We start from the raw sequence: 26,406 nt of genomic DNA on the forward strand, positions 1-26,406 counted from the left end.
TGGAGAAGCCCTAAGAGTTCTGCCTGCTCTCTATTAATGGATTATACATTTTTGAAACCTGTTTAGGTTTAGTTCAAGCACAAACTTAAGCCTCTACTCACCGAACTTTCGACTGTATCAGAAGCATTGTCTTCCACAAAATACATTCCACATTTACCTGCAGAGTAAGAGTTTAAAAATGTACATGCGCTGTTATCATGAATGATTAAAAGCAGTACTTCCATGGTCCTTTGGCTTGACTTTGACAGTTTCCAGCACTCAATAAATATTTTTAAAATCGTAACCATAAGATAGTGCACAAGTCACTGAACCTCCATATGTCTTGTTTCCCTATTAAAAAAAGGTGTATGTGGGGGCAGGGGGCTGTAGTTCACAGCTACTGTGAAAATTAAAGTATATAAAAAAATACTTATCAGTATTGTCTGGCACTTAGTGCTACATAAATACTGGTTATTTATTATTTCCATTATTATTCTTACATTACAAGCAAACAGATTTGCTTTATTTTGTCATACACTAATTGAAATCAAGGGGTAAACCAAATTTTCTGGCAAAAGAGGATTAATAATTATCCTTAATTGTTTTGATGATTAAAACATTCAACAGAGCAAAATAGCCCCCAACTTTTCCTGCATCCTAGGCTGCCTGCTGCTAACACAAGTCTATGTCATGTTTCCAAATGTTAGGAAGCTGTCTGCAAGCTGGTCACCCTTGAGTGCTGGGTGGCATGAAGCAGTGGCATAGCTGGCTCAGAGAAGGATGGTCCCTCCATCCTTGGGATGGTGGGGTTCAGGCCCAGCAGGTTCAGGGCTCCACATCTTGGGCTGTGGAGGCTGCAGCTTGGCCTAGAGCAGTGCCTCTCAAACTTGAGAGTGCATTAAAACCCCAGAGAGCTCATCGGAACACAGGCTCTACCCTGACAGAGTGTCAGATTCAGGAGTGCATTTCTACTAAGTGCCCATGCACTGCTGCTGCTGCTGACTTAGGACCACCTCTGAGGACAGCTGGCTGACAGCACACAGCTGGCTCTTCAAAGGAACAAAGTAGTAATAACCACTTCTTCATTTTTTGAGAAAAAAAATTCCCCAGCAAATGCAACTGTACAAGTATTTATGAACTGACAATCTTGGTCTTTCAGAAGCACAAGAAGGAATAAAAATTATGAAAAATATCAAGGTGTGTATATATATATATATCTCTTATGTACATCTGTTAAAATAGTAGAAATGTAAGTATATCAATATAGTTTTATTTTAAAAGTCTAAATTGGTATATTATAAAAGGAATGATTAGAAATAAAAATGTACACATATGAAGAAAGCAACTTCATTAAAATTACAATCTTTATGTGTTTTTTAGAAACCAAATGTCATCTCTGTCCCTCCACCCTCTTTTCCTTCCTTCCCTCCTTCTTTCTAGTTCTGGGTGTTGAACTCATGGGTGTTCTAACACTGAGCTACACCTCAGCCCTTTAAATTTTTTATTTTAGACAGAGTCTCACTAATACCCAGCCTGGTCTTATACTTGTGATCTTCCTGCCCAGTTTTCTGAGTACCTGGGATTATAGGTGTGCACCACTGTGCCTGGGCAAGATGCAATTCCTTATAATATATAAGTTATATGCCTTATAGTAGTCTCCCTTTATCAGTAGTTGTGCTTTCTGTGGCTGCAGTTACCTGCAGTAAACCATGGTCCAAAAATATCAAATGGAAAATTCCAGAAATAAGACGTATTTATAAGTTTTAAACTACACGTGATTCTGAGCAGCATGATAAAACCTTGTACTGTCCTGCTCCATTCTGCCTGGAACACGGATCATTCCTATGTTCAATGTATCCACGCTGTATGTGCTATCTGGCCGTGAGTTACTTATTAGCCACATCAGCTGTCAGATCAACTCTTGTGGTACCACAGTGCTTATGCTCAAATAACACTTATTTAACTTCATGGTGGCCCCAAAGCAAAAGAATGGTGATGCTAGAAATTCAGATGTGCCAAAGAGAAACTGAGTGTTTCCATCCAAGTGAAAAAAATGAAAGTACAATAAAATATTTTGAGTTATTCAAATAACTTTTATTATAAAATATTATCATTACTATATTTTATTATGTTACTGTTGTTAATCTTTTACTGTGCCTAATTTACAAAGTTTTATCATAGGTAAGCATACTTAGGGAAAAAAAGTATATACTGGATTCAGCACGATTTATGGTTTCAGGCATACGCTCGGGGTCTATGATGTATCTCCTGCAGATAATAGGAAACTATTGTCTATGTAATGTCATATCCGATGTGGTATTATCTGATATAGTGGAAATGTGTCAAAACACTTCAAATTATCTAAGAATGCACTGCATAAAATGCTTCAAAATTGACTTACCTAACAACAATTCACCAGCTGTCTCTCTAGAGGGTGCAACGCTGATACACCTTCGATTTACTCTGGTAAAACATATTTAAAATTGTTATGATTAAATGCTTTGACCACTTTTAGAGTGTAAGTTTTATCTAGTGAAAGATTTCAGCAAAGCAGACTTGTGTTTCAATAGCATGAGGTATCTTGTCAAAGCCCACAGGACAATAAGCACCATTTCTTAACATACCAGGAGAAGAGGAAAAGACTGAACCCTTTAGAAATGCTTATAATTCCTATAACCTGTATGAGGATCATAAGGATCTGGTTATGTAAAAGAGATTTCAATGTGTCAGATTTTCAGTAAATAAGCAGATATTGTTTGAGGCCACTGTCATACATAGAGTTATTCTAGGGGATTTTGGAATCAGAACTATGTTCTCTGTTCTTTTGTCAAGTCCCTTATCTTTTTTGAAGCTCAGTTTTTTAATATATAAAATAGGCATGATAATAATAGCGACCACAGCAACCGCGGTGATAATACTCTTAATAGTTAATGTATACTGACACACATAACACCCGATGTTATGAAAACTTGGGTATTTTTATTTTCCTCATTTAATAGGTAAGGAAATTTGAGGGAGAGAGGTTAAGTAACTTGCCCAAGATCAGAAAACTAGGAGAAGTAGGTTCTGGAATTTGAACCTTTAATTGCTACAATATATTGCCTATAGAGACCTCCAACAGCTCTACCTACTCTACAAAGCTATTAAAAAATTCGACTACAAAATATAAGTATGTGAACAAAGGTCAGACAGAATATAACTGAGATGCAACAGACTGCTATCAGTAATGCCACTTGGAATATGGCTATTCAACCTTGTCCTGTTTCAAGCCTCTCTTGTTTAGGACTTTTCTTAAAATCACAGCATTATAAAAAATTAATATTAACAGCAATCCTACAAAAAACTACTATACAGTCACAAGAAAGTAATGTCTATGGATTCAAATTTACCTTATGGATTCACTTGCAGCTTTGTCTTTGACAGTAGAAGAGAAAGAAGAATGAGTTTTGTCTTCAAATAGGTAAGAGAGTGGCGGTTTGGCCACATCTGTTGAGGAAAACGTACATATTATCTAATGACCTGTTACTGCCATATTCACATCCTGAGGAAGAAGCCACTATTACCTTCTGATTTTTGTCTATCTCTCAGGAGATACTTATTTGGAATAGTTAAGTAACATCTCTGCAAACGTCTCCTCTCTCGGTTTGGCCCTTCTGTGGGATCCAACTGCCATGAGGTTGGATAGTAGATGGGGTCATACCAGACAGCTCTGCAAATAAAAAAACAAAAAAGAACATTTTAATCGGCTACCCAACGACTTATCGTCTTAAAAAATCACTATAGAAACTGAGCAAATAAATCGCAATGGATCTATTAAATTTAAAAAACTAGTATTTAGATATTTAGGCCAGAGACTGTATATACAAAGAACAAAAGAATAATGTAAAAAATGTGTGTCCTTTTGCTCCTGAGTCCCCATTTCTGACCTCCCCCTCTGACACAACCTCTGCTTCTAGTTTCTTGTGTCTATTCAGTTTTTAAAAAGCACATATCACCACAACTATGAACACTTTAGCAACAGAACACATTAGATTTTATATGGTTAACTAATGAAAAAGCTTTTTACAAATTAACTTTTACATTTCCTATTGTGTCTACTATCCAATGTAAAAAATTAGCTTCTTTTTGTGATATATGTCACATACAAAATGTTTTAAAATAAATATATTTTAGTTGACAAAAATTTTAAATATTAAATATATTTTTAGAAATAAGAGAAAAAAATTACCCTTAACCCTAAACTTTAGTTTCTTTCATTTTTAAACATGCATCTGTTTTTAATTTGTAGTTACAGTTATTACATATATATTTCTATGTCCTGCCTTCTCTTACTGAATACAGTATAACCTTTATTATCATCTTTCAAGTGTCTGCTGAATATCATGCTGAGTGGATGCATCATGATGTATTTAACCATGTTTCTAGTACTCTTCATTTAGATTCTTTCCAATCAATTCACTAACATGAATGATACAGAGATGGAGACCTTTAGGTTTATTCATATATATATATATATATATATATATATATATATATATATAATATTTTCCTTAGGACAGAATCACTAAAACACTTCTAGAGACAGAAATGTTTGTAGGGAAGCCGGGTGTGGTAGTAGACGCCTATAATCCCAGGGGCTCAGGAGGTTGAGATAGGATTGTTAGTTCAAAGCCAGCCTCAGCAACTCAGTGAGACCCTGTCTCAAAACAAAAAAATAGAAAGGACTTGGGGTAAGTTTCAGCGATTAAGAGCCTCCGAGTTCAATCCCCAGTACAAAAAGAAAAACAAAACCAAAAAAAAAAAAAGGAATGTTTTTTGAGTTTTTTGGGTTCTGACATAAATTGTCACACTGTACAATGCCACCAGACCCGTGATTCAAGGACAGTTCATATTCTCAGCTAATATCTTGCTATGGAGAAAAAATTAAAAAAATTAAAAATTAAAAAAAAATTTTAGTTGTAGATGGACACAATACCTTTATTTTATTTATTTATATGTGGTGCTGAAGATCAAACCCAGTGCCTAATGTGTGCTAGGCATGTGCTCTACCCCTGAGCTAAAACCTAGCCCACTGAAAAAAATATTTTTAATGTGAAAAGTAAAATGGGGTATCTAAAAGGTCTTTTAAAAAAATCTAATTAGCCTCCAGCAGTACTGAATACTTTCCCATTTGTTTATGAACTCTAGTTGTTTCACATGAAGAATATGTCCATTTCTTTTTTTTAACATGCAATGTTCATGTGTCATCCTTGAGTGGAGGCCATGCCAGCCTTCTCTGTATCATTCCAGTTTTAGTATATGTGCTGTTCATGTCTTTTGCTCTTTCAAGCTTAAGGAACTGTGATAATTTACTTTCAAATATACTTAAGGTTTCCAAACAATAAAAAACTCTTTGATAAATTTGCTGAAAATAAACTTCAATGCTTTTTCATCTTTAACTCCACTAGCAAAAAATTAAAGTTCAAAACCAATGATTTCTTTCCAGTTTCTTCTGCTGCATTAGAGCTTAGAAAGTTACCTACTCTTCAGAGTTGATATACTATTTTCTTCCACATTATGAACTTTTAAAAATTCTTCATCTACCTATAATTTATCTCAGTATATAATGGTTATTATATTTTAGTATCCCAAGTCATACAAATCAGTTATCTTTATCAACTTAGAAAATAATACTATATTCCCCTCTTTTTAGTACTCATAATGCATCTTTTAAATCACATTAATCAAGTCTTAGCTAGAAAAAGACCATTTTTTCAAATATCCTATTTCAGTGATTTTCTATTCTTTTACAAAGACCAATTTTAAAATTTTGCCATCAATTTTGCCATCTGAAAGAACTAATGCCCCTCCATTACATTTGTCCTCCAAAATTAAAAAACATTTAAACTAGGGACCAATCCTGTGAATGTAAATTTGCATGCAATCAGTACTTAGCACCTACTGACAAACCCGCAGGCAGACAGCCTGGCCCTCCTCCCCTGCTCACCTGTCGTGGGTCAGCTGCTGAATGAGCTCCTGCCAGTGTCTGCTGGCACTTAGGTCAACTTTGTACATTCCTCTGATGTGCTGGATCACCTTTTTTCTCTCAATTCCCTGGGAAAGAGACACTGCCTGTGTGATATCTGCAGCTATTTTAGATATATCCTTTGATTTTGAATCGAGACGCTGAAAGAGACTAAAAACAAGATCGTCTCTAAGTGTATACAGAATATTAAATACTTATCAAAACAGAGTATTTTTACACTGAAAGTTCATAGGAGGGCTGGGGGTGAGGCTCAGTGTTAGAATTCCTGCCTGGTATGCACATGGCCCTGGGTTTGATCCCAGCACTGCAAAATACTCCTCACCCGGCCCCCAAAACCTCAGAAAACCAAAAGCCAAACCAAACCAGAAAAGCTAAAAGTATACATGAGAACTAATGATTTGTACAGGATGTGACTTTGGAACACATAAAATCTTACCTTTGCTGATTATTATTAACTGTTTTCTGCCAGGAAGCTTTGTTCACACCTTCTTCAGTTTCATATTTCTTTTGTTCCTAAAAGATTTGTATGATAATATATTATGTAAAATTTATTTTTCATCATGTGCCAATGTTATGGCATGGAGGCAAGAAACTAATTTTAAAACCAAATTAACCCAAGAAAAAAATATCCTTAGGAGACCAGAATATTAAAATATATAAGCCCCTTAAGTAATGCTAGAATTCTCCTTTGTTACTGTGTTATTTGGGTTACAGAAAATAGGGTACAAGAGTTCCCCAGGCTTCTAGATCTGATGAAGTAACTATGCCACTTACTCCTTTATTTTGCTTTTTCACTTAAGATCCCATAACTCAAGGTATGGATCAACTTGCTCGTCACCATAAAAATCTTCCCTTCACTGAAGGTTACTGACAATGGATGAGGAAGACTACAGAGAATAAACAGCTCCTTAAAATACCTACTTTTTTCTCTCAAAGTGAAAAAGTACCATATAGTAAAAAACAAACAAACAAACAAAAAAACATTTCAAGTTAACCATCAGTGACACTCTATAATTAAAACATTTTTCAATCTTCTAAAAATTATACGACAGTAAAAATTATTCAATGGTAATGGAAACAATCACGGTTCCACTGACTCACCTCTTTGATCATTTTAATAAGGTCTGGTTTTGACGATGCACTGGGAGGGATGCATTTGTGACCACATAATTTTAAAGCATTCATAAGCAGTTCTGCTGTGTCTAGTTCTTCTTCAGTCAATTCGTCTTGGTGATTATGTATCAACTCTGACAAATACAAAACTAACTTGGCTCCATGCTTTAAAAAAATAATATTTTTTTTAGTAATAAAGAATTTTTATTCCATTTAAATTATTTTGATAGTAAATTAAATTAAATTGCTAGATTCATTCAGTTGAATCTGATCTGAATACATCAGATATAAAAGGTATTTCCAGGGACAAATGAAAAAATTTAATTATGCACTGGATGTTTGATAACATTAGAGAATTACTGCTAATTTTGTTAGGTGTAATAACGTTATGATTGCAGAACAAAACGCCTTTTAAACAAAGAATGTAGAAAATGCCACCATTTCTGTATTTTACTTTAAAGTAACTCAGAAAAAGAAGACATGACTCCAATATGATAAAAACATTAATGAATGTTAAATCCAGGTGATGTGACATGGTGTTCATTATACTATTCTCTCTTTCTCTCTGTATATTTGACATTTTCCATTTTAAGAGGTTGAAAAGAAGCCCACTAGCTAACTTATGGGGACAGAATTTTGGAGAGGATTTGTTAATGGAATACAAGACACGGGAACACAGCTGAGAATAGAGGAAAAGACTTCTTAGTTTTTCTCACAGAAGGAAGGGAAACTCCTTTAAACCATAAAGTGAAAGAAATATGCTTATCCATTCCTTTCCTTTTGATTTTTGCTTAGTAGAAGAGAAGTTGGTGAAATTTCCAGAACAAAAGCCTATCTTGGTTCATTTATTCACTGCTCTCAGGGAGTGTAAGAGGTGGAAAGCCCCGGAGCCAGTGAGATCTGAGCACTGAGTTGCACATGCATGTCCGGGGGAATGGTTTGGGTCAGTCTTCTATGGGCAGACTCTCAACCAGAATTAGAGCATTTCATAAGGTAATGACACTTGTCCTTTGCAGTGGAAACTGAAACCCAACTTGGAGCATGCTTTTTTTTTTTTTCTTTTTGCGGTCCTGGGGGATTGAACACAGGGCCTTGTGCACGCGAGGCAAGCACTACCAACTGAGCTATATCCCCAGCCCTGGAGCATGCTTTTTAAAGCCGTCCTTCCATGCTATGGGTATCGTATCAGATGGTAATATGTATACAAAATATTAATTTTGTCAACAATTTAAACATATACATTTTACTTTAAAATTCTGCATTGATACAAATACCACTGTATTTGGTTTTATGACATTTTAAACTGTGAACAGTATTAAATGTCAACAGATGGATCTGGAAATTATTACATTTTGGGTAATATTCAAATCAACACGCGGAATCGCATCATGTAATTTCCCCAAAGTGTAAGATGAACACATGCAATGGTGAAAACAGCAAAGCTCATTTTAAAGCAACGTCTAGTTGCATTAGTCACAAGACAGCTGCCACCGGACCAAAAGAGGAAAAGGAACAGAAGCTGTGTGAGTAAAAGCTTGAAGAGTTGGCAAATAAAGAAAAATGGTAAATGACTGGAATATTTTCATGTGTGTCTTAAAAGTAACATTCTTGATATAACTTGTAAAATATTTCAGTTTAGTATTTAGGATTCTAAAATTATCTTGAAAGACTAATCAGAAATGTTTTTATTCATTCTGACTATGCCAAGAAACAGAATTTTCTTAAAGTTGTTTCTAATATCTCATTTTAACATCTCAATTGTTTATTGATTATAGTTTCTGGGACTATAAAAGGTGTTACTGGGAACAGATGCAAACTTTTTTTTTTTTTTTTAATCAGCCCTCAAAAACCAGATTTCTTGGGAGGCTTGAGGCAGGAGAATGTCTTGAGACTAGGAGCTTGAGATCAGCCTTGGCAATGGTAGCAAGACTAGCTTAAAAGGAACTAAATCTGTTAAACATGTATCCTTAGAAAATAATATAATGCTAAAGTGCATAAAACAAAAAAAATCAATGAAGGTTCTCAGAAGTAAGAGTTCTGGGTGGACTATACAAAGGGAGGATAGTTTTGAAGGAGCTACAGAGTGAGCTAGGTATAAGGATGAATAGGTGGAAGGTGTTCGTGGACAAAGGAGAGGGTACTGTGCATAAAGCAGCATGGCAGTAGGCATATCCAGGATGTGAAGAAGTCACACGAGGAGTGACAGAACTATCTAGAAAAGACTGGAGGCTACAAACTGATCTGTAATAGCAGACAGTGTGGGGCACTAAGAACCACGCAGACTATAGATGGAGCATATCTGGTACGCAGGCAGAAAGATCTCTACACCACCAGGTAATGACCTCCAGGCACACTCTTAAGTGAAGCAAGCAAGGGCAGAAGAAGAGGTTCCAGCTCACTATCTTCCACAGGCTGAGTGGAAGAGGTGATACTGACAGAGGTGTGTGGGTGTGTTTGTGGACAGACTTGGTTATACCTTAACAGAAGTAAGACAAATGAACACACTACCTACAGGGAGAAAGAAAGGAGGGGAGGGCAGAGGTAAAAGCCAGAACCTCTCTGAATGTGCTGGTTTTGGAGCACAATTCTGCTTTTGGAGCCATGTAGACATGTCATATGATTAAAAATCAAACAAAACCCCAATGGAATCTGTAAAAATAGAAAATAAAAAGAACCCAGTTGTTGGTTAAAGTTGATGGCATAACCAACTAAACTATTTTAAGTGATTTTATAATACTTCCTTTTCAAAGTACACTCCTATTAACCTAAGAACAGAGAACCACAAACAAATCTTAAGTTACATCTAATGGGATTGTTATTAGCGGTAATATTAGTTATTGTCACTAATTATAACTAATGTTAGTGACAATCTTATTTTGAAAATGTTACATATGTAGAAAAATAAAGCAAGTAATTATGTTAATGTCATACGAACTAAAATTGTCAACATTAATAAAAAGAAATACAAATACAAAATCCACAAAAAGTATCAGATGAATTCATGATTTCCTTTTCTTTCTAAAAAATACCTATTTCGTAGCTTTGTCCACTAAACTGACTGAGAAGAAATGAAAAGCTAGTGGAAATGAATGCACTTAGTCCCTAGAATTGTAGTCTCTTAATTCTAAGATCTTGTGAGGAAGAACGGGGGTTTCTGAGGAATGTAGTTCCAGTCATGGGAAAGGAAATATATAGGAGGCCTGGACATTATTCTGTGCCAGAAAACAAGGAGTTTCATCTTACTAACTTGCAAAAAGTGGAAAAGGCCATGTTAAAGGGACACAAAAGTTTCAATTTAGTTTGAATATCAAATAATAATAACTTTGATGGATTAAAACACATAAAATATATTTTAAAATACTTGAGTCCATAAAGATCCCCCCAAATTAAAACAATACAAAAGTTAGAGGCTAAAAGGGAATCAAATCATTACTTTAAAATTAAATAAATAGGAAAAGAAACACAGGATAGGGGTATAACTCAATGGTAGAATGCTTCCCTGGCTTGCCCCATGCTCTGGGTTCCACCCTCAGCACTATTAAAAAATGTAGAAACAAGCATTTATCCTGCCTTTCCTTCACTGATTCTATTTTAAGGTAGCCAAATAATTGATAAGGGAAAGTTTTTATCTATGAAGAATTAGAACAAATTGATGGTAATGGGATGAGAAACTCAGGGAAATGACTATTTTCTCACTCCTAGTGGAAAAGCAGAATCTGGCAGTTATCATTAATGACTGGAAATGCTATTAGGTTCAAGATCGAGGGAAGCTTCAGAATGGATAGGTCAGACTGACACCATCCTGCAAAGCAGAGCAACCAGACAGGCTGTGCCTCCTGCATTGATGTAAGAGAAAATATAAGAATATCAGAATCCAGTTCAGCCTGTAGACCTAGAGCCACAGGATATTGTCCATATGGGAAATCTGCAATGTAAGAAACTCTACAGAACAAATGACCCTGAAAAAAATAATGATGGAAGATAATTGATACAGATTAAAAATATCAAGACATCAAACAAATGTAATATGTGGGCATTGCTTGGATCCAGAATCAAGCAAATTAATTATAAAAAAAATTGGGAAAATTTCAATACTGATTGGGTATTAAATGGTAATGAAGAACCCTATTAATATTGCTGAGAGTGGCAAGTAAAAAAGTCTTTACCAGTTATAAATACAAACTGAAGTATTTATAGGTGAAATGATTATATGCCTGAGACCTGCTTCAAAATACTACCAAGAAATACCACAGCTTGTTAATGTCATATGGGGCCCTTTTTTGATTCTCCCAAGTTTTAGCTATGTTTGAAAGTTCCCATAAGAAGCTTTTAAAAAATCAAGTGCAGTAAGCTGGTGTGGAGATGGCAAGGAGGTTATCACAGTGAGCCAAAAGACTGAACTAGACTGGAAGGCAGACTACAGAGAAGGGCTGCATCTGAGAGACACAGTGACTGCCTGGCGATGAAATGGATTTAGAAGGAAGTCAACAACAGGTCAGTGTTTCAAGCTGAGTCCAACATGATGTCACTGACACAGGACGAGAGGAGGAGGCGAGTGATGGGGGAAAGAGGACTGTTTACACCAGCACTGATTCTTGGTGGATGGAAACATTGCTGAATAACAGGAAGAAAAAACACCACCTCAAAATTTCCATAGAAGGGAACTAACTGTGGGGTCACAGGAAACAATATGCTGTCTTGGGTAAAGGGAGACAGTCAGGGTCCTCAGTGCCCTTGAGAGAGTCTCCATGCCGGAAAGACTGCACCAGAGTATTCTCCACGACAGTCTTGACCCTAATACGAAGTATTTAGGTTTTCTGGGTATTAAAAGGGATGCCTGTTCTTTTTAAATATGTCATCTATTAACTTCTTTATTGAGGAACAAGTTACATACAACATAATCTACAGACACTAAGTGCTTATTTCTAGGGTTTTTTTTTTTTTTTTTTTTTAATTAGAGTTTTACAGTCATACATAGTAGTTGGGTTCATCCTGACAAACACACACATGCACGGAATCTGATTTCAATTCATGATCCCCCTTCCCTCCTGTCTTCCTCCCCTCCCCCATGCTCCTTCCTCTACTCTACCTAACCACTACCTAAAACGGGGTATTTGTATCGTACTTTTATCACCTAGAAACTTCCCTCATGACCCTTTCCAGGCAGTTCCTTTTCTCACCGTCTCTTCCACAGAGACAACTGCTCTCCTGAATCCTATCACCATATCTTAGCTTCTCTTGTTCTTGGACTTGATATGAATGAATCACAGGCTGTGCAGTCGTTTGTGCTTGGCTGCCCCCTCACCAACTCAGCTGTTTTTGAGATTCATCCATAAGGGCAGGGCTATTCGTAGTCTGTTCCTTTTTATTGTTGCACAATAGTCTATTGTATAAACACATCACACATTGTTTATACATTTTCCTACTGGTAGATATTTAGGTTATTTCCAGGATTTGGCTAATATGTAAAAGGCTGATGTGAATAGTATTGTACAAGTCTTTTTATGGACATACATTTTAATTTCTTTTGGGTTAATATCAGAAAATTGCATAATAGGGTCACGACTTACACATATGTTTAATTTCATAAGAAACTACTTAGCAGACCTCCAAAATGGTTTAATATGCCATTTAAACTCTCCATTGATTGCTTTTTCTTATACTAGGAATTTAACCCAGGGGCACATAACCACTGAGTCACATCCCAGCCCTTTTTATTTGTTTTATGATTTAGGGTCTTGTTAAGTTGCTTAGGGTCTTGATAAATTGCTGAGGCTGGCTTTGAACTTGTGATCCTCCTGCCTCAGCCTCCTGAGTCACTGCGAGTACACGCATGCACCACCATGCCTGGTTCCATTGATCACTCTTAAGATATTAGAATTTAAGTTTAGGTTCTAAAAGTTCTTTTAACTGCTTCTGATCAATGAAAATGATCAAAAAGTTTTTTCTATCATAACTGACAACATTTAAAAAAATATGTTGTAGGTACTTGCTTGAGATACTCAGTATAGGTGTTTCATAGATAATGAAATACTTTTAAAAAGGCCTCCAAAAAGTTATATAAAAAAACCCTTCAAGATATGATAATAAATTACAAAGGACTTATAAGAACTCAGACACAGAACTTCCTAATTTAAACACTGAAAAAAGATTGGAAAATAAACATAGAGAAACCAAACCAAGCTTTCATAAAAGAATCTGAAGAAAGACCTCAGGTTAATAGTTTGGTAAGAATATTATATTCATGACATTAGTCATAAAAGTACAGTTTAATTTCAGTTTTTGTTTTGAAAAACTTTACATTTCACTAAAAACTTTTATCAAATGCTGAGCTACTTACTTGTAGGGCTGGGCTGAGACAGTCTCGAAGTATTTCCTGATGATTTGGTTCATGAACTATTTCAAATATTTGCTTTCTCTCTTGTGCAGTGTGGGCTGGTGATAAAATATGCACAAGTAGTCTTCCAAGCTGCATTCGGAAGGTGTCCTTACAAGATGACAAAATTTTAATCCACTGTTGCTTAGAACCACTGACTTTACTTGAACCCTTAAATCAAGATAGGAGTGAGTTAGTTAGGATCAGACTTCTTAAGTAATAATACACAAACCTCATACAGCCCTAAAGGTAATGGAGCATGTTTCAGTCTAGATTTTTAAAAATTCTAGAATTAAAACAATATTCACAGAGCGACCGCTCCTGAACACCCGGGGGGTTATCTGGAGAAGGAGAAGAAACGGGGAGGGTCACTTCGACTCGGAGTGATTGATTGCCCAGGGCTACGGGTGGTTGGTGGGAGGAGGAGGCACGCAGTGAGTTTCTTGGACTCCTAGTGACCGCACCGGAATACTGGGCGGCTGTCTGGAGGAAGAGGCGTGTGGCAGGTCTCTGGGTCTCAGAGCGATTGTACGGGGCCCCAGGTGGCTGCTCAGAGGAGGGGCCGCATAGCCAGGCGATTAGGTGCAGAGCAGGGTCCCAGGATCTAGGAGGCTTCTGGGTGGAAGAGCCGCACAGAGACAGGCTTAGGGCGGAGCGAAGGTTCCAGGCCTGCAGGCAGATTCTCTGAGGAGGGGCAGCCTAAGGAGATTCATCTGCGAAGGGTGAGGCTCCCAGGCCCAGGAGGTAGGGCCGGGCCCCTGTGAACTTTGCAGAGGAAGGCAGCCCAGCCCAGGCGGTAGCTGTAAATTGAGGGGAACCTCTAGGAGGGTACTGACCAGCGAGACCTCCCCACCGGGTGAGTCTTCCCTGGCGGGTGAAGTTTCCCCACAAGGACGGTAAAACTAGAGACTCAGGCCCAAACAGGCCTTGCCTCAGCCCGCAGCCTAGGTCCCCTTTGGATGACCATTGGTCAACAAGTGGAGGCACCTCTGCCCACTAGCAGGGATTATACCCCACCTGAAGGCCACCACTCCTAGAGAGGCAGCTTCCTTGTGGAGCACCGCATTATCAACTTCCTCCAAGACTTCAGGCTACTGAAGGCTAAGGGGGGATATATATAGAAATCTTCAGGGACATTGTAAGTCAATAGAGGAAATCTGCAATATCTCAGCGGTCCACTGATACCTGAACAATATGAGAAAACAAGGAAAGAAAATGCTGCAAACAATGTTACATCAATAAAACCCAATGACAGTATGGCAGAAGAAATGACAGAAAAGGAGTTCAGAACGTACATAATTAAAATGATCAGAGAAGCAAACGATGAGATGAAAGAGCAAATGCAAGCATTGAATGATCGCACCAATCGACAGTTAAAAGAGCAAATACAGGAAGCAAAAGATCATTTCAATAAAGAGTTAGAGATATTGAAAAAAAACCAAACAGAAATCCTTGACATGAAGGAAACAATAAACCAAATTAAGAACTCCATAGAAAGCATATCCAATAGGATAGAACACCTGGAAGACAGAACCTCAGACATTGAAGACAAAATATTTAACCTTGAAAACAAAGTTGAACAAACAGAGAAGATGGTAAGAAATCATGAACAGAATCTACAAGAACTATGGGATATCATGAAAAGGCCAAATTTAAGAATTATTGGGATTGAGGAAGGCCTAGAGAAACAAGCCAAAGGAATGAACAATTTATTCAATGAAATAATATCAAAGTTAGAAAGACAATATTCAAAGTTAGAAAGAGTTTGAGATGGACATGCAATGACATTTATAGCAGCATTATTCAAAATTGCCAGGAAGTGGAAACAATTCAAATGTCCATTAATGAATGTATGTATGAAAATGTAGTTTATACATACAATGGAATATTATTCAGGCTTAAACAGCAGTCAAGTGCCTACACATTTTTCAACATGGGTGAACATGGGTGAACCCTGAAAACAGCATGCTTTTTTTTTTTTTTTTTTTTTTTTTTGCAGTGCTAGGGATTGATCGCAGGGCCTTGTGCTTGTAAGCCAAGCACTCTACCAACTGAGCTATATCCTCAGCCTTTGAAAACTGTATACTAAATGGAATAAGCCACATACAAATGGACAAATGTCATGTGATTTCACTTTTATGAGGCATCTAGAATAGTCAAATTCACAGAAACTAAAAGTGGACTAGTGGTTACTGGGGGTGGGTAATGGGAGTTTTGTTTAATAGGAACAGAATTTCAGTTTGAGATAATGAAAAAGTTCTAGAGATGGTACACAAAACATGAACACTTAATGACATGAGCTTGTGCTCTTTAAAGTGGTTAAAATGTTAATTTTTATGTTATACATATTTTGTCAAGAAAAAAGAGAAAGATGGATGAAAAAGCTAAAGTCCTATACCATTTAAAAAATTACCAAGGGTTTAGCACTGTAAATTAAAAATTAAACCAAAACAAAATTATCAGAGAGCAATGGCAGACACGCCCACTTTCACACTGCAATAGAAAAGGGAAAGAATTCATAATAAGGAATTAGTACCACAATATTGAGCATAACATTCACAAGTTAAGAATGTATAGACACTGACTATCAATTTTCCCTAACAAATGACCAACTAGGTTGTTTCAATTGTGTGTCTAGGTGAACCTGCTGTTTTGTTTTGCTGTCTGGAGCCAGACGCTAAAACCTAATTTAGATTTAGAGATTGCCAGAGTCATTGTTTATGAGTTCTGCTAGAACTGGATCGATCTTGGGTATCTATGGCATGAACTGACTGATTTGTTCCCCATGGTCATCGGTAAGTGACCCAAGGAAGACCAAGTGTGATAACAATAAATGAAGCCTGACACTCCCAGTATCCTCTAGGTAATTTTTAAGGTGTTAGATATGCTTACTCCATGATCTAAACTTTAAAATTCAGAAACTCAAAAGAGTGTGGCTAGAAGTAAAGTTCTTTAAAAATAGGCTGTTACGGGATAGGGTTGTAGTGCAGTGGTAGAGAACTTGCCTAGCATGGGTGAGGCATGGGTTTGATCCTCATCACCACATTAAAAGTAAACAAATACAGTATTGAGTTCATCTAAAAACAAAAAACAAAATCAAAGCGCTCCTCTTTTCTGATGATGATCTTTCTAGACTACAATATTAGAAAAGGGCTTTCAGGGTACAGACCTAGAAACCAAGGTTACATGAGGTGAGTCATTTTTGGAATGGGTGAATCACCAATGTATATTACTTGATTATTAAAACTTTAAGTTGTCCGAGTTTCAGAAAGTTCTCTGAAAGAGCACAAAGAAATAGATTTTGGAAATGTTGTACATTCACATAAAACCTCTATTACTTTTGGGTGAATGAACATTTTCCAAGTAATTTACTTACAATAGACACTTTGAATCCCTCAACCAGGTAGGTGAACATCTCTCTTTGAAATGGATTGAAAACAGAAGGCTGTTCATGATGTATACTTTCCTCAGAAATTTCAGACTGGGAAATTGAGGTCTTGCTTTGAGTTGCATTTTCTGGAGTTCTTAAGATGTCAATAATGTCTGAATTAAGCTCTTTGAATTACAAAAAGGACAAAAATTATTAGTCAAATCACTGATACCTACCATTGTAAGTGATAATTATCCTTTAAAAATATTCTATGCAATTACTAATTCAGTTATCACAATATAAATGTGGAGGGTGTACTAGACACAGTACATATAATACAGTAGAAGAAGAATTCACCTGCAACAATGCCGAGATTTAAAAATACATTGTCAAGAAATTATAAGTGAAAGATTTAAGTTGCTAGTAAAGATGAGTTAAACTGCAAAATTATTAAAACTTTTAAATTCTTGTACAAATCAAACATAAAGGACTCGAAATCTTTGCATTAGCTACATTTGTAGAACTGTTTCACTGTGTGTACAATCCAATTAAATGCAGTAATGTGATAACCTTGATTCAGTTTTGGAGTTTAGCCTGGGAACCTGTTGCCCCAAATGTAAATTACAATAGTTAAGACAAAACATTCCCCTTGGGTTTTATGCTTTTCTAGTGATTAACCATCATTCTTTTTTCCCCCCGCCTTTCTGAGGTTACCTAAAAATTTTTTTCAGGTATATTGGGGCATGATGGATAAATAAAAATTGGGTATTGTGTGGATTGAAAGTGTACGGCCTGATGTTCTGGTTTACTTATGCACTGTCAACAATACCTCCATGAATCTGCTACCTACCATACCCTTCTTTCTATATAACATTCCTACTTTTGAGTTGTGGTCTTGCTATGTTGCTGAGGCTGGACTCAAACTCCTGCCGCTATCCTGATAGTGACACTATAGTTTTGCAAGATTCACTAGAGAAAAACAGAGTAAAAGTTACACAGGATTTCCCTATTATTTCTTAACAACTTCATGTGAATCTATAATTACCTCAAAAGAAAAGTTAAAATATTAGAAATGCCAAATTATTCCAAAATCAATGGTCAAGCTAGGATTCCATTTAACACATTGAAAATCATACTTTTATTCTAGACTATTCATTCCAGATAAGAAATTCCTTTAAGAATGCAGATGTTAAGAACAGAAAAAGAATGTTGTTTAGAAATGTGAAACCTGAACAGTTCCCTCTGAAGTCTTCTCTTTTCGTTTGCCATCTGAGGAAGAACATGATTCTATGGTCCTACCTTGGTACACAATCCTGTTGACTGCCAGGACAGTGAGCCTCTGCAGCCTCTGGGCGAGCTCGGCCTCAGTGGCCTGGCTCGGGTTCTCCTGGCTCATTCTCCTCTGCATCATGGTGTGGAGCTCGTCACTGGCCACTGAGCGCATTTTTGTCAGAAGAGATTCCGTTTGAGCCAGGGAATATTTTCTAGGACCTTCAAGTACATAAATTAAAATGTGGTAACAACAATCAAAAAGACTCTATAAGTTTTTGGTTATTAGACCATGAAAACACAAACTTCTTTATTATAAAATGGATTTACACAAAGGAAAGAAAATGATTAAAAGAAAGTGATCTTTGCCCCTTTTCCAAGAAGTGCAACAGTACTTCTGGTCTTGAAGTTCAAAATAACCACGTCAAAGCCCATGATATAGTTCAGAAGGAAGAACGTCATTTCTGAAGGCTTGAGTCTTCTGGAATACTCCAAGAATTAGATGGGCATAAGTGGTTCAGAATGTCTTGATGAAATATTTTCAGATACTGTTTCACTTCCCTGTGTTTCAGAATCATCAACAGAGTTGTCACACTTCAGTAAGAATGTTACTATTTCTGGATAATTAATGTTGAATTTCATAAAATAGTCTTGAAAATTGTATATGATGACAAAGCAGAAATTAGCCAGTAAAGTGAAGAGATCAGAAAGGGGAACGTATGCCCAGTGATTTGCTATTACAGTGATTTGGGACATAAGCATCATCTGGAATTCAGTGCTACACAAGTTCCTGAGAAACCTGGTCAGATCAGACAGACTGGAGTGGTGCTCATGCACCATTACTGCACCTGCTCGGGGGGGTAGCACACAGGTAGCGCATCCAGGAGGAAACGTGGCGGGGGACTCTTGATTTAATGGGTTGAAGGAGAAGGGCATCGGAAGCTGGCCATAGGAACCAAAATGACGTCTTGGTGGATGAGGAATAATGGAACCCTTCATTGGAATTGAACCTTGTTTAAATCATGAAAGCATGTCAATTTCCATAAATAACTTCCATAAAAATGACTTATGTATGAGTAAACTATAATAGGTTTTAATGACTTGTCCTGCAAGACATTTAAAATTTTTAATGATATCTTAGATTGCCTTGTATTTTAGTAATCAGAATTCTTAATGAGTTAATACATTTTGGTGGGTAGAGTCACCTTTGAGGCAAACAAAATAAAACAACAAAAAGACAAGAAACAGGCAAAAAGAAAAGTTTGTATCCTGGTTACATTCAAGAATGATACTGCCAGTCAGTGTCCTCAGTTCAGGCAGATTCTTTCTGATGTCCATGTCTCTATCCACTTTCCCGCTGGGGAGCAAGCGTCGTCATCCAGAGGGAGGGCAGGGCACTGAATCGAGCAATGCTGTCCTCTCCAGCACTGCATGCTGGGAAATGGGGGACTGTCAGCACTCATGCTGTCAAGCCACATGGTGCTAATGTGGCCTTAAGCGCATTTCTTTCTAAGCTTCAGTTTCCTCATATGTAAGTTGTAGATTAGAAATAAAATAGAACTTACCTCACAGGTGGATATTTATCACTATCTCACGCTATATTCAAAATATTTGTTTATATGCTTATTGCTTATTTCTAGTCCAAGTTCCCAAAGGACAGGTAAAATGGTAACCAGTGCATGGTTAGTACTCAATAATTATGATTATTATTATCTTTGGGGGGATACTGGGGATTGAACTCAGGGGCACTTGATCACTGAGCCACATCCCCAGCCCTATTTTGTATTTTAGTTAGAGATGGGGTCTCACTGAGTAGCTTAGTGCCTCACTTTTGCTGAGGCTAGCTTTGAAGTCACCATCCTCCTGCCTTAGCCTCCAGAGCCACTGAGCCACTGGGATTTCAGGTGTGTGATACCATGCCCGGCAATAATTATTTTATGGCTGAATGAATGGATCAAGAGTGTTATTTTCTGGATTAAATTAAATAAAGGATGCCTCCCTCATTCTTTATAAAGAATAAAAAATTGTTAATGGTTAGTATTTTTATTGGTTAAAACAAAAAGGAAATTCATTTGTATGTGAATTATATTAATAATGCAACTATCTACCATTTATATGAATGACAATTTAGAAATATATGTATAGTACATATAATCAATACATAAATAATATCCCAATGCTAAATTCTTCAACCTTCAGGCATTCAGATGACATGTAAAGTTTTTTGATATTTATAAGCAAGGAAGAAAAAAAAAAACACATTTAAAAGAAAGTACTATACTGTCCTGCTTATAATGGCAAAAACAAACAAGTTACAAAACTTTGCTTATTGATAAAAGGGAAGAAGATCATGACACATCAACACAACAGATTGTCATGAATTCATTAAAATAAAAATGTTTATTAATATGGAAAGATGCCTTTCATATGTTAATTAGAAATAGAAATCAGTTTGTAAGTAGTAGGTAGAACATGATACCATTTAGGCAAAATTACACCTGTATCTCTGTGTGTGTGTGTGTGTGTGTGTGTATAAATAAATATATCAATGCCAAGAAGAGCCACAGAGGCTACGGAATTGGGACTCTATTCATTGAAGAGAAGGGAACTCAGTGCTGTTTGCAGGAAGGGGTCCTGCAAAGGCAGGTGTTCACAAGGCATCTGCTGGCATGTAGGAAGCTGTGCAGACTAGACTTGGGATAGGAAATAACTCTACCTGAGACGAGAGAGGTACAAAGGTAGGGCAGCTCAGGAGGAGAGACAGCTTAGATAGTAAATAAGGAGACATCGGGGCAGAAAGTTTAGTACATGAACGTTTCGGAGGTTTAATTTAGCAAAAGTTAAACTTGTATTACTTTAAAACATATGTTCATAAATTTTTCTATATGGATGAGTTTTTTATGACTTTAAAATTTTGCACAGCATTGAAAACAAATAATTGGATCAGTGTGAATAGAAGAAAGATCTGGCACTAAAAGTTTTTAAGTCTATAAGGGTAATTAAGAAAGACACCAGTACTCTGTTTGGAGATACTTAAGTGATGTGTGAACACACGTGTAGAGACATATGCAAGTCTACTATGCGCAGATGTACACGTGTGTGTGTGTGTGTGTGTGTGTGCATGCGCACATGTGTGTACATGTATCCTGTTTGTGGTGTTATCTTTCTGGATCGTTTGTATGAAGGAAGTAGCAGGTTTTGTGGAAAACCTAAGGAGGCCTGTTAACATCAATGAGGATTATTTGATAACAAATGCTAATTTACAGCATGTCTGAGGCCAGGTGCGTTCCACCTGGGTGCAGCAAGAGGTCCTCGGCTGCCTGTACTGCAGCAGCCTCCCGCCTTCCCTCCCACGATCTCTTCTATCCTCCAGTTCAGACTCTTATCTAGAGGCCAGAGGCATCTTTCCCTGCAGCACTAGAATCGAATGCAGGTGCTGTGCCACTGCCCGTTTGTTTTTTATTTTGAGAGAGTGACTAAGTGACCCAGGTTGCCTTCAAACTTGCAATTCTCCTGCCTCAGCCTCCCAAGCAGCTGAGATTACAAGTGTGTGCCACCATGCTAGGCTCAGAGTCACCCTTACAAAATGAACATCGGATTAGATCACGTCACTGACTAAAACTTTGACAACCTCCCATTGGGAAAAACTCCAAACTCCCTGATGTGCTCTCTGTGATCATCCACGAACTGGCCCACGCCATCCTCATCTGGTCTCTCCTCCAGGGCCACATTTAGCTGGAGGGCTTTCTTTTAGTTCTCTGAACAAGCCTCGCTCTTCTCCCACCTTGGACCTGTGACACATGCCCCTCACTCTGCCTATGGCACTCTTCCTCTGGCTCTACCTGCTGACTCCTTTCTCATCTGTTATGATATAATGGAATTTCACTTCCACAGAGACCTCCCTCACCCCTGAGCTATATCTAGTCGCCCTGCTACACTCTATTCCAACCCTCTATACTTTCCTATTATTTGATAATCTCTTCAAGGGCAGAATCTGTTTTTTAATCATTGTAACTCCAAAATTTAACCTAGTGTTTGACATAGTAGATGGCTCAAGAAATAACTGATTGAGAACAGAACTGAAAATAAAGTGGAATAGTTTCCTTTGGGAGGAAAATTTTCTCAAATTTTATAGCTTAACTTTTTAAGATGGGAAATATTTAAGATTATGTGAATGGAGATCAGAATATAGGAAAGTCAAGTCACTTTAAATTTATCATTATTAAAATGTCCTTTTAATACTCACCAGCAATGCTCTTCCGCTTTTGAAACACTACATGATGGGGAGCAGAAGGTGACTGGCATGGATCTATAAGGTTTTCAGAATCATGATTCGAGGTGCTCCTTATAAATTCCATGGCAGCCTGGAGGACTCTAAGCTGCAGTGCAACAGCCATATCTAAAAAGAGAAGAGACTGACTGTTACCCAGCGAAGGTTTCTAATCTTTTAGTTGAACTTTTAAAATTTTTACATAGTTCATATATCCAATATTGTTTAGGTATCTAATATCTGAATAATATCCCAAATAATATACAATATCCATAAACAATGTTTTATTAAATATTAATTTAAAAAATTTTTAAGTTAAAATGTTTGATCAATGTGGGTTCTCAGTGCTAGTCAGTATTTTAAAACCATGTTTAAAAGCAATTAAAGCAAATTTTCAAATGGTCTCTACAAAAATTTAATGGAAAAAATTAACTCATGAATTTATATCATTTTACACAATTGTTTCAAAGAACATTCTTTGTTTGGTACCTACAGCAGAGGTTCAACCCCCAGTTCTCACATTTCCAGTTTCACCTTCACTTTAAGATCTGCTATTAAAGAAAACTAAAGGGCATGACTATTCCACATAGACTTTCAATCCTACTTGGCAAGAAAAGCCAGGGGCTTCTGGCAGATCCCGATGATGTGCTGCCAGCTACTAACTATGTCAAGGCATCACTATTTCTGCCACTCCAAAATGCTGCCTTTTAAAGCCCGTCAATATCATCACAAAGTTAAGGTTAAACCTTCAGAAAAAAGAGTTACCAAGAGGAAAGAAATTAGACCCAAATAAAATGTTTGGCTACTTCCCAGATTCATAAAAATTAAATCTTACTCTGTGTCCTCTTGTTTTTGCTATTTTGAAGATATCCAAGGAGCACAATAAGGTCTTCAATAACTCTAAAATACTGTGGGCCCGAGGAACTGCACGCATGAATTGTCACTGCTATGAAAAGTTGCTGTATGTCACAGGCAAGCAATCTGTATTCATTCACAGGAAGGCTGAAGGTGACCAAAACACAATGCCAGACATTTGTAACTTAAACCACAAGAACTGGTTTAAATTCCCATTCTACCTGTGTGCATTCATCCAATATTTATTCATGCTCACTCTATGGCAGGGAGCACATTGCATACTGGGAATAAAAATGAGAAGATACACTTGGACTCCTGTCAAAAATATAATCTTGCAGAGGGCCGACAGGGAAAGAGATTGTTATCAATAGTAAATGGTGGTAAGCACGACAATAGAGGTTAACACAGGTACTATGGGAACGCGGAAGCAGGTTCCCAGCCTACACTAAGGGTGAAGAACGTGAGGTGTGAGTCAAACAGTAAGAGAAGCTCCCCAGGGAAGGTGAACCTGAGGGAACTACTTAGCCCTCTGAACCTCACTTATGTAAACTATAATTATTTTAAGGATTAAAAGAGATAACAGGTTTGAATGTGTATTATTCATTTCAAAATATATACTAAGTATGAATCAGTTACTTCTGTCCTTCAATTTTAGCCTTGGTAACACTTCAGTGTGTCCCATTAGGCCTATGGACTTCCCTCCTTTTTTTTTTTTTTTTTTTTTTGGCGGCACTGGGGATTGAACCCAGGGCCTTGTGCTTGCGAGGCAAACACTCTACCAACTGAGCTATATCCCCAGCCCCTCCTTTTTTTTTTCTTTTTCAAATCAAGCAAGGGTTAGACATGGTAACTGCATATAAAGTAGCACATGGGGATTATCAACAAGCACAATACATTTTTTTATAAAATAGAAGCAAAAACTACTTTCAGAACAAGCTGCAGGTACCCTTTCTAATTTACCAATTTCATAAATTGTACTGCAATCAAGACTAAGCATTTTGAGGAAATATAATATTTGGTATTTCTTTTTATTTCTCACTTGCCAAATGTAGTGAGTGTCCAATCAAAGTTGAACTGGAGGGAGTACAAGAAGTCTCTGGCCTGGAGAATCACTAAAGATACACTCTCCTCTCTCTGAAAGAATACAGGTAACATTTAATGCTTTAATATGCAACAAAATGGTGCTTCTAAAGATTTATATTTTATCATATGCTAGTAAAATGGTATGCTGTGCACCATAATGTGCATCTAATTTGATGTAGACATCAAAGATATAAATTCTGAATAAAAATCTAATCTCAACATATTTTTAAAGTTGTTAATCAGTGGTGGCAGCCCTTTGCCAAGGTACTTTTGACTATTAGAAATTTATTTATGGTAAAAGTGACAGAATATGACTATCATAAATTAATTTATTACAGGAACAGTGATAGACTATACTAATAGGATACCATGGTGAGTTCAAAACACAGATTTCTGCAGGGAGACAGATTCAGCCCTCCAGTCTCTCTTGTTTACTAGCTGTGTGATAGTCAATGAGCTACTGTATCTAATCCTCAATTTCCTATTCATGATGAGAATAGTAATTTTTATAATCCTATGGTGGAAGCACAGCACATCTATTTGGGGGTAAACTTACCTGTCTTCAAATTCTAGATATCTAAAAACAGGTCACACAAATACTCTCTTCATAACTAAACTCTGTTGGAAATTATGGAAAGTATGCCTACTCCAAGCAAATTTCAAAATTTTTGTGGGAAAGAACTTTGAAAGTATTACCGAAAGTTACATTTTAAAGTTAGCTCTTACTAAAGTTTCTTTTTCTAAAGGACTTAGCAGATGTAAATTTAAGTAATAATTTAAAACTTACTTTTTTTCTAATCCATTCAAGGCTGCTACTGTGTTACATAACACATAGAGCAGACCATTATCCAACAACATGTCTGCTACCTTAGAACAAGAATTTAAAATTTGGAGAAGTAGTAAAAGACCATTATGCAAGAGTATGTTGTCATATAGAGAAGTCTCTATTAGTCCCAGAATAGGAATGACAGTCCACTTCTGAAAAAGTCCCATGTTCTTTATATCTTCCAGATCAAATCTATAATAAAAAATAAAATTAAGAACACATTAGAAGCAATATTGATGAAATAAGAAAAAATGGAACTATGGGCCATTTTGTTAACCTGATTTTGAAGCTATAAAAAATAAATTCAGGAAATAAGGATTCTTAACCTTTTTTAAGATTATAGACCCTCTCTAATAATAAGATAAAAGCTGTTGCCAGAAGTCCATCCCAAGATAAATATGCAAACATTCAAACAAAATAAGCAAACCATTTTATATATTTAACTGACTTTAATTCATATCCAAAGTACTCTTGCTAACATAATAAGTATATAGGATTATTACTGTTATTTTACATAGGATTCAAAAGATAACAAGTTAGTAAAAAGAGACAAAGGAATTAATCTTGAGTTCTTGTCCCAAAACTATTTGCCTCTGTGATGCAGCAAAATTATTTAAGCACCTCACCTGTCAAATATGTGTGGTGATATCTGCCCTACTTTCTTCTCAAGGCTGTTGTAAGAATCAGATGAGATAATGCAGAATTGCTTTGAAAAAAACTAAAAGGTGTATGCAAATGAAAAGTGCTACTGACATCCCAATAAATAAGTAAATTCCTCAGGATCTGAATCTGTCTACTGCAATAAGTAGACACACATTTTATCATAAATGGAAAAAACAAAAGTAATTTTTCTGCGAAACTTTGGGGTGAAAAATATTCCTTGACTTTTGCACTTATTTGCTAATCCTACAACACCATTCCAGGGCCAAATCTCAGGAATTAGGACACGAAGGAATTTCAGGCGAAGGTCTCCCTCTTCTTCCAGAAGACCGGGGGCTTTGTGGGGAGGGAAGAGGCCCTGCTCTGACCACTCCCGTGAGCTGTGGTGAAGGGCACACGAGCCACCTCTCCTTTTAGGAACCTTTCTTATGTTCACGCCATGGGCCAAATCTTAATTTATCACTTTTTTTCATTGGATACAGCATTTACCTGTTTCTAGTTTCTAGCTAGTAAGTGAAATGCAAGGAAGAAGTAATTGGATAGAATATTATATGAAAAATAACAAATTTATCTACCTGGA

General features: G+C 36.8%; 1 protein-coding gene across 6 annotated transcripts in view; it reads right to left on the reverse strand.

The window, feature by feature from the left end:
* The window catches only part of LYST (lysosomal trafficking regulator), a 151,348-nt gene that overhangs the window by 41,229 nt on the left and 83,713 nt on the right, over window positions 1–26,406 (reverse strand). For 5 of the 6 annotated variants that reach the window (XM_079106876.1, XM_079106879.1, XM_079106875.1 and 2 more), the window contains 14 exons: window positions 25,128–25,358; window positions 23,238–23,404; window positions 22,379–22,531; window positions 18,981–19,142; window positions 18,163–18,354; window positions 16,870–17,048; window positions 13,458–13,664; window positions 7,106–7,282; window positions 6,441–6,517; window positions 5,966–6,154; window positions 3,543–3,688; window positions 3,369–3,465; window positions 2,381–2,442; window positions 102–157 (listed from right to left, as the gene is read on the reverse strand). In XM_079106876.1, coding sequence (XP_078963002.1) covers window positions 102–157; window positions 2,381–2,442; window positions 3,369–3,465; window positions 3,543–3,688; window positions 5,966–6,154; window positions 6,441–6,517; window positions 7,106–7,282; window positions 13,458–13,664; window positions 16,870–17,048; window positions 18,163–18,354; window positions 18,981–19,142; window positions 22,379–22,531; window positions 23,238–23,404; window positions 25,128–25,358 — 2,095 coding nt within the window. The remainder of the gene's footprint in view (window positions 1–101; window positions 158–2,380; window positions 2,443–3,368; window positions 3,466–3,542; window positions 3,689–5,965; window positions 6,155–6,440; window positions 6,518–7,105; window positions 7,283–13,457; window positions 13,665–16,869; window positions 17,049–18,162; window positions 18,355–18,980; window positions 19,143–22,378; window positions 22,532–23,237; window positions 23,405–25,127; window positions 25,359–26,406) is intronic. The other variant, XM_079106880.1, reaches the window with a different exon arrangement.

This window comes from Sciurus vulgaris (genome assembly GCF_902686455.1).
Source record: "Sciurus vulgaris genome assembly, chromosome: 12".
In the NCBI taxonomy this organism is placed as follows: Eukaryota; Metazoa; Chordata; class Mammalia; order Rodentia; family Sciuridae; genus Sciurus; species Sciurus vulgaris.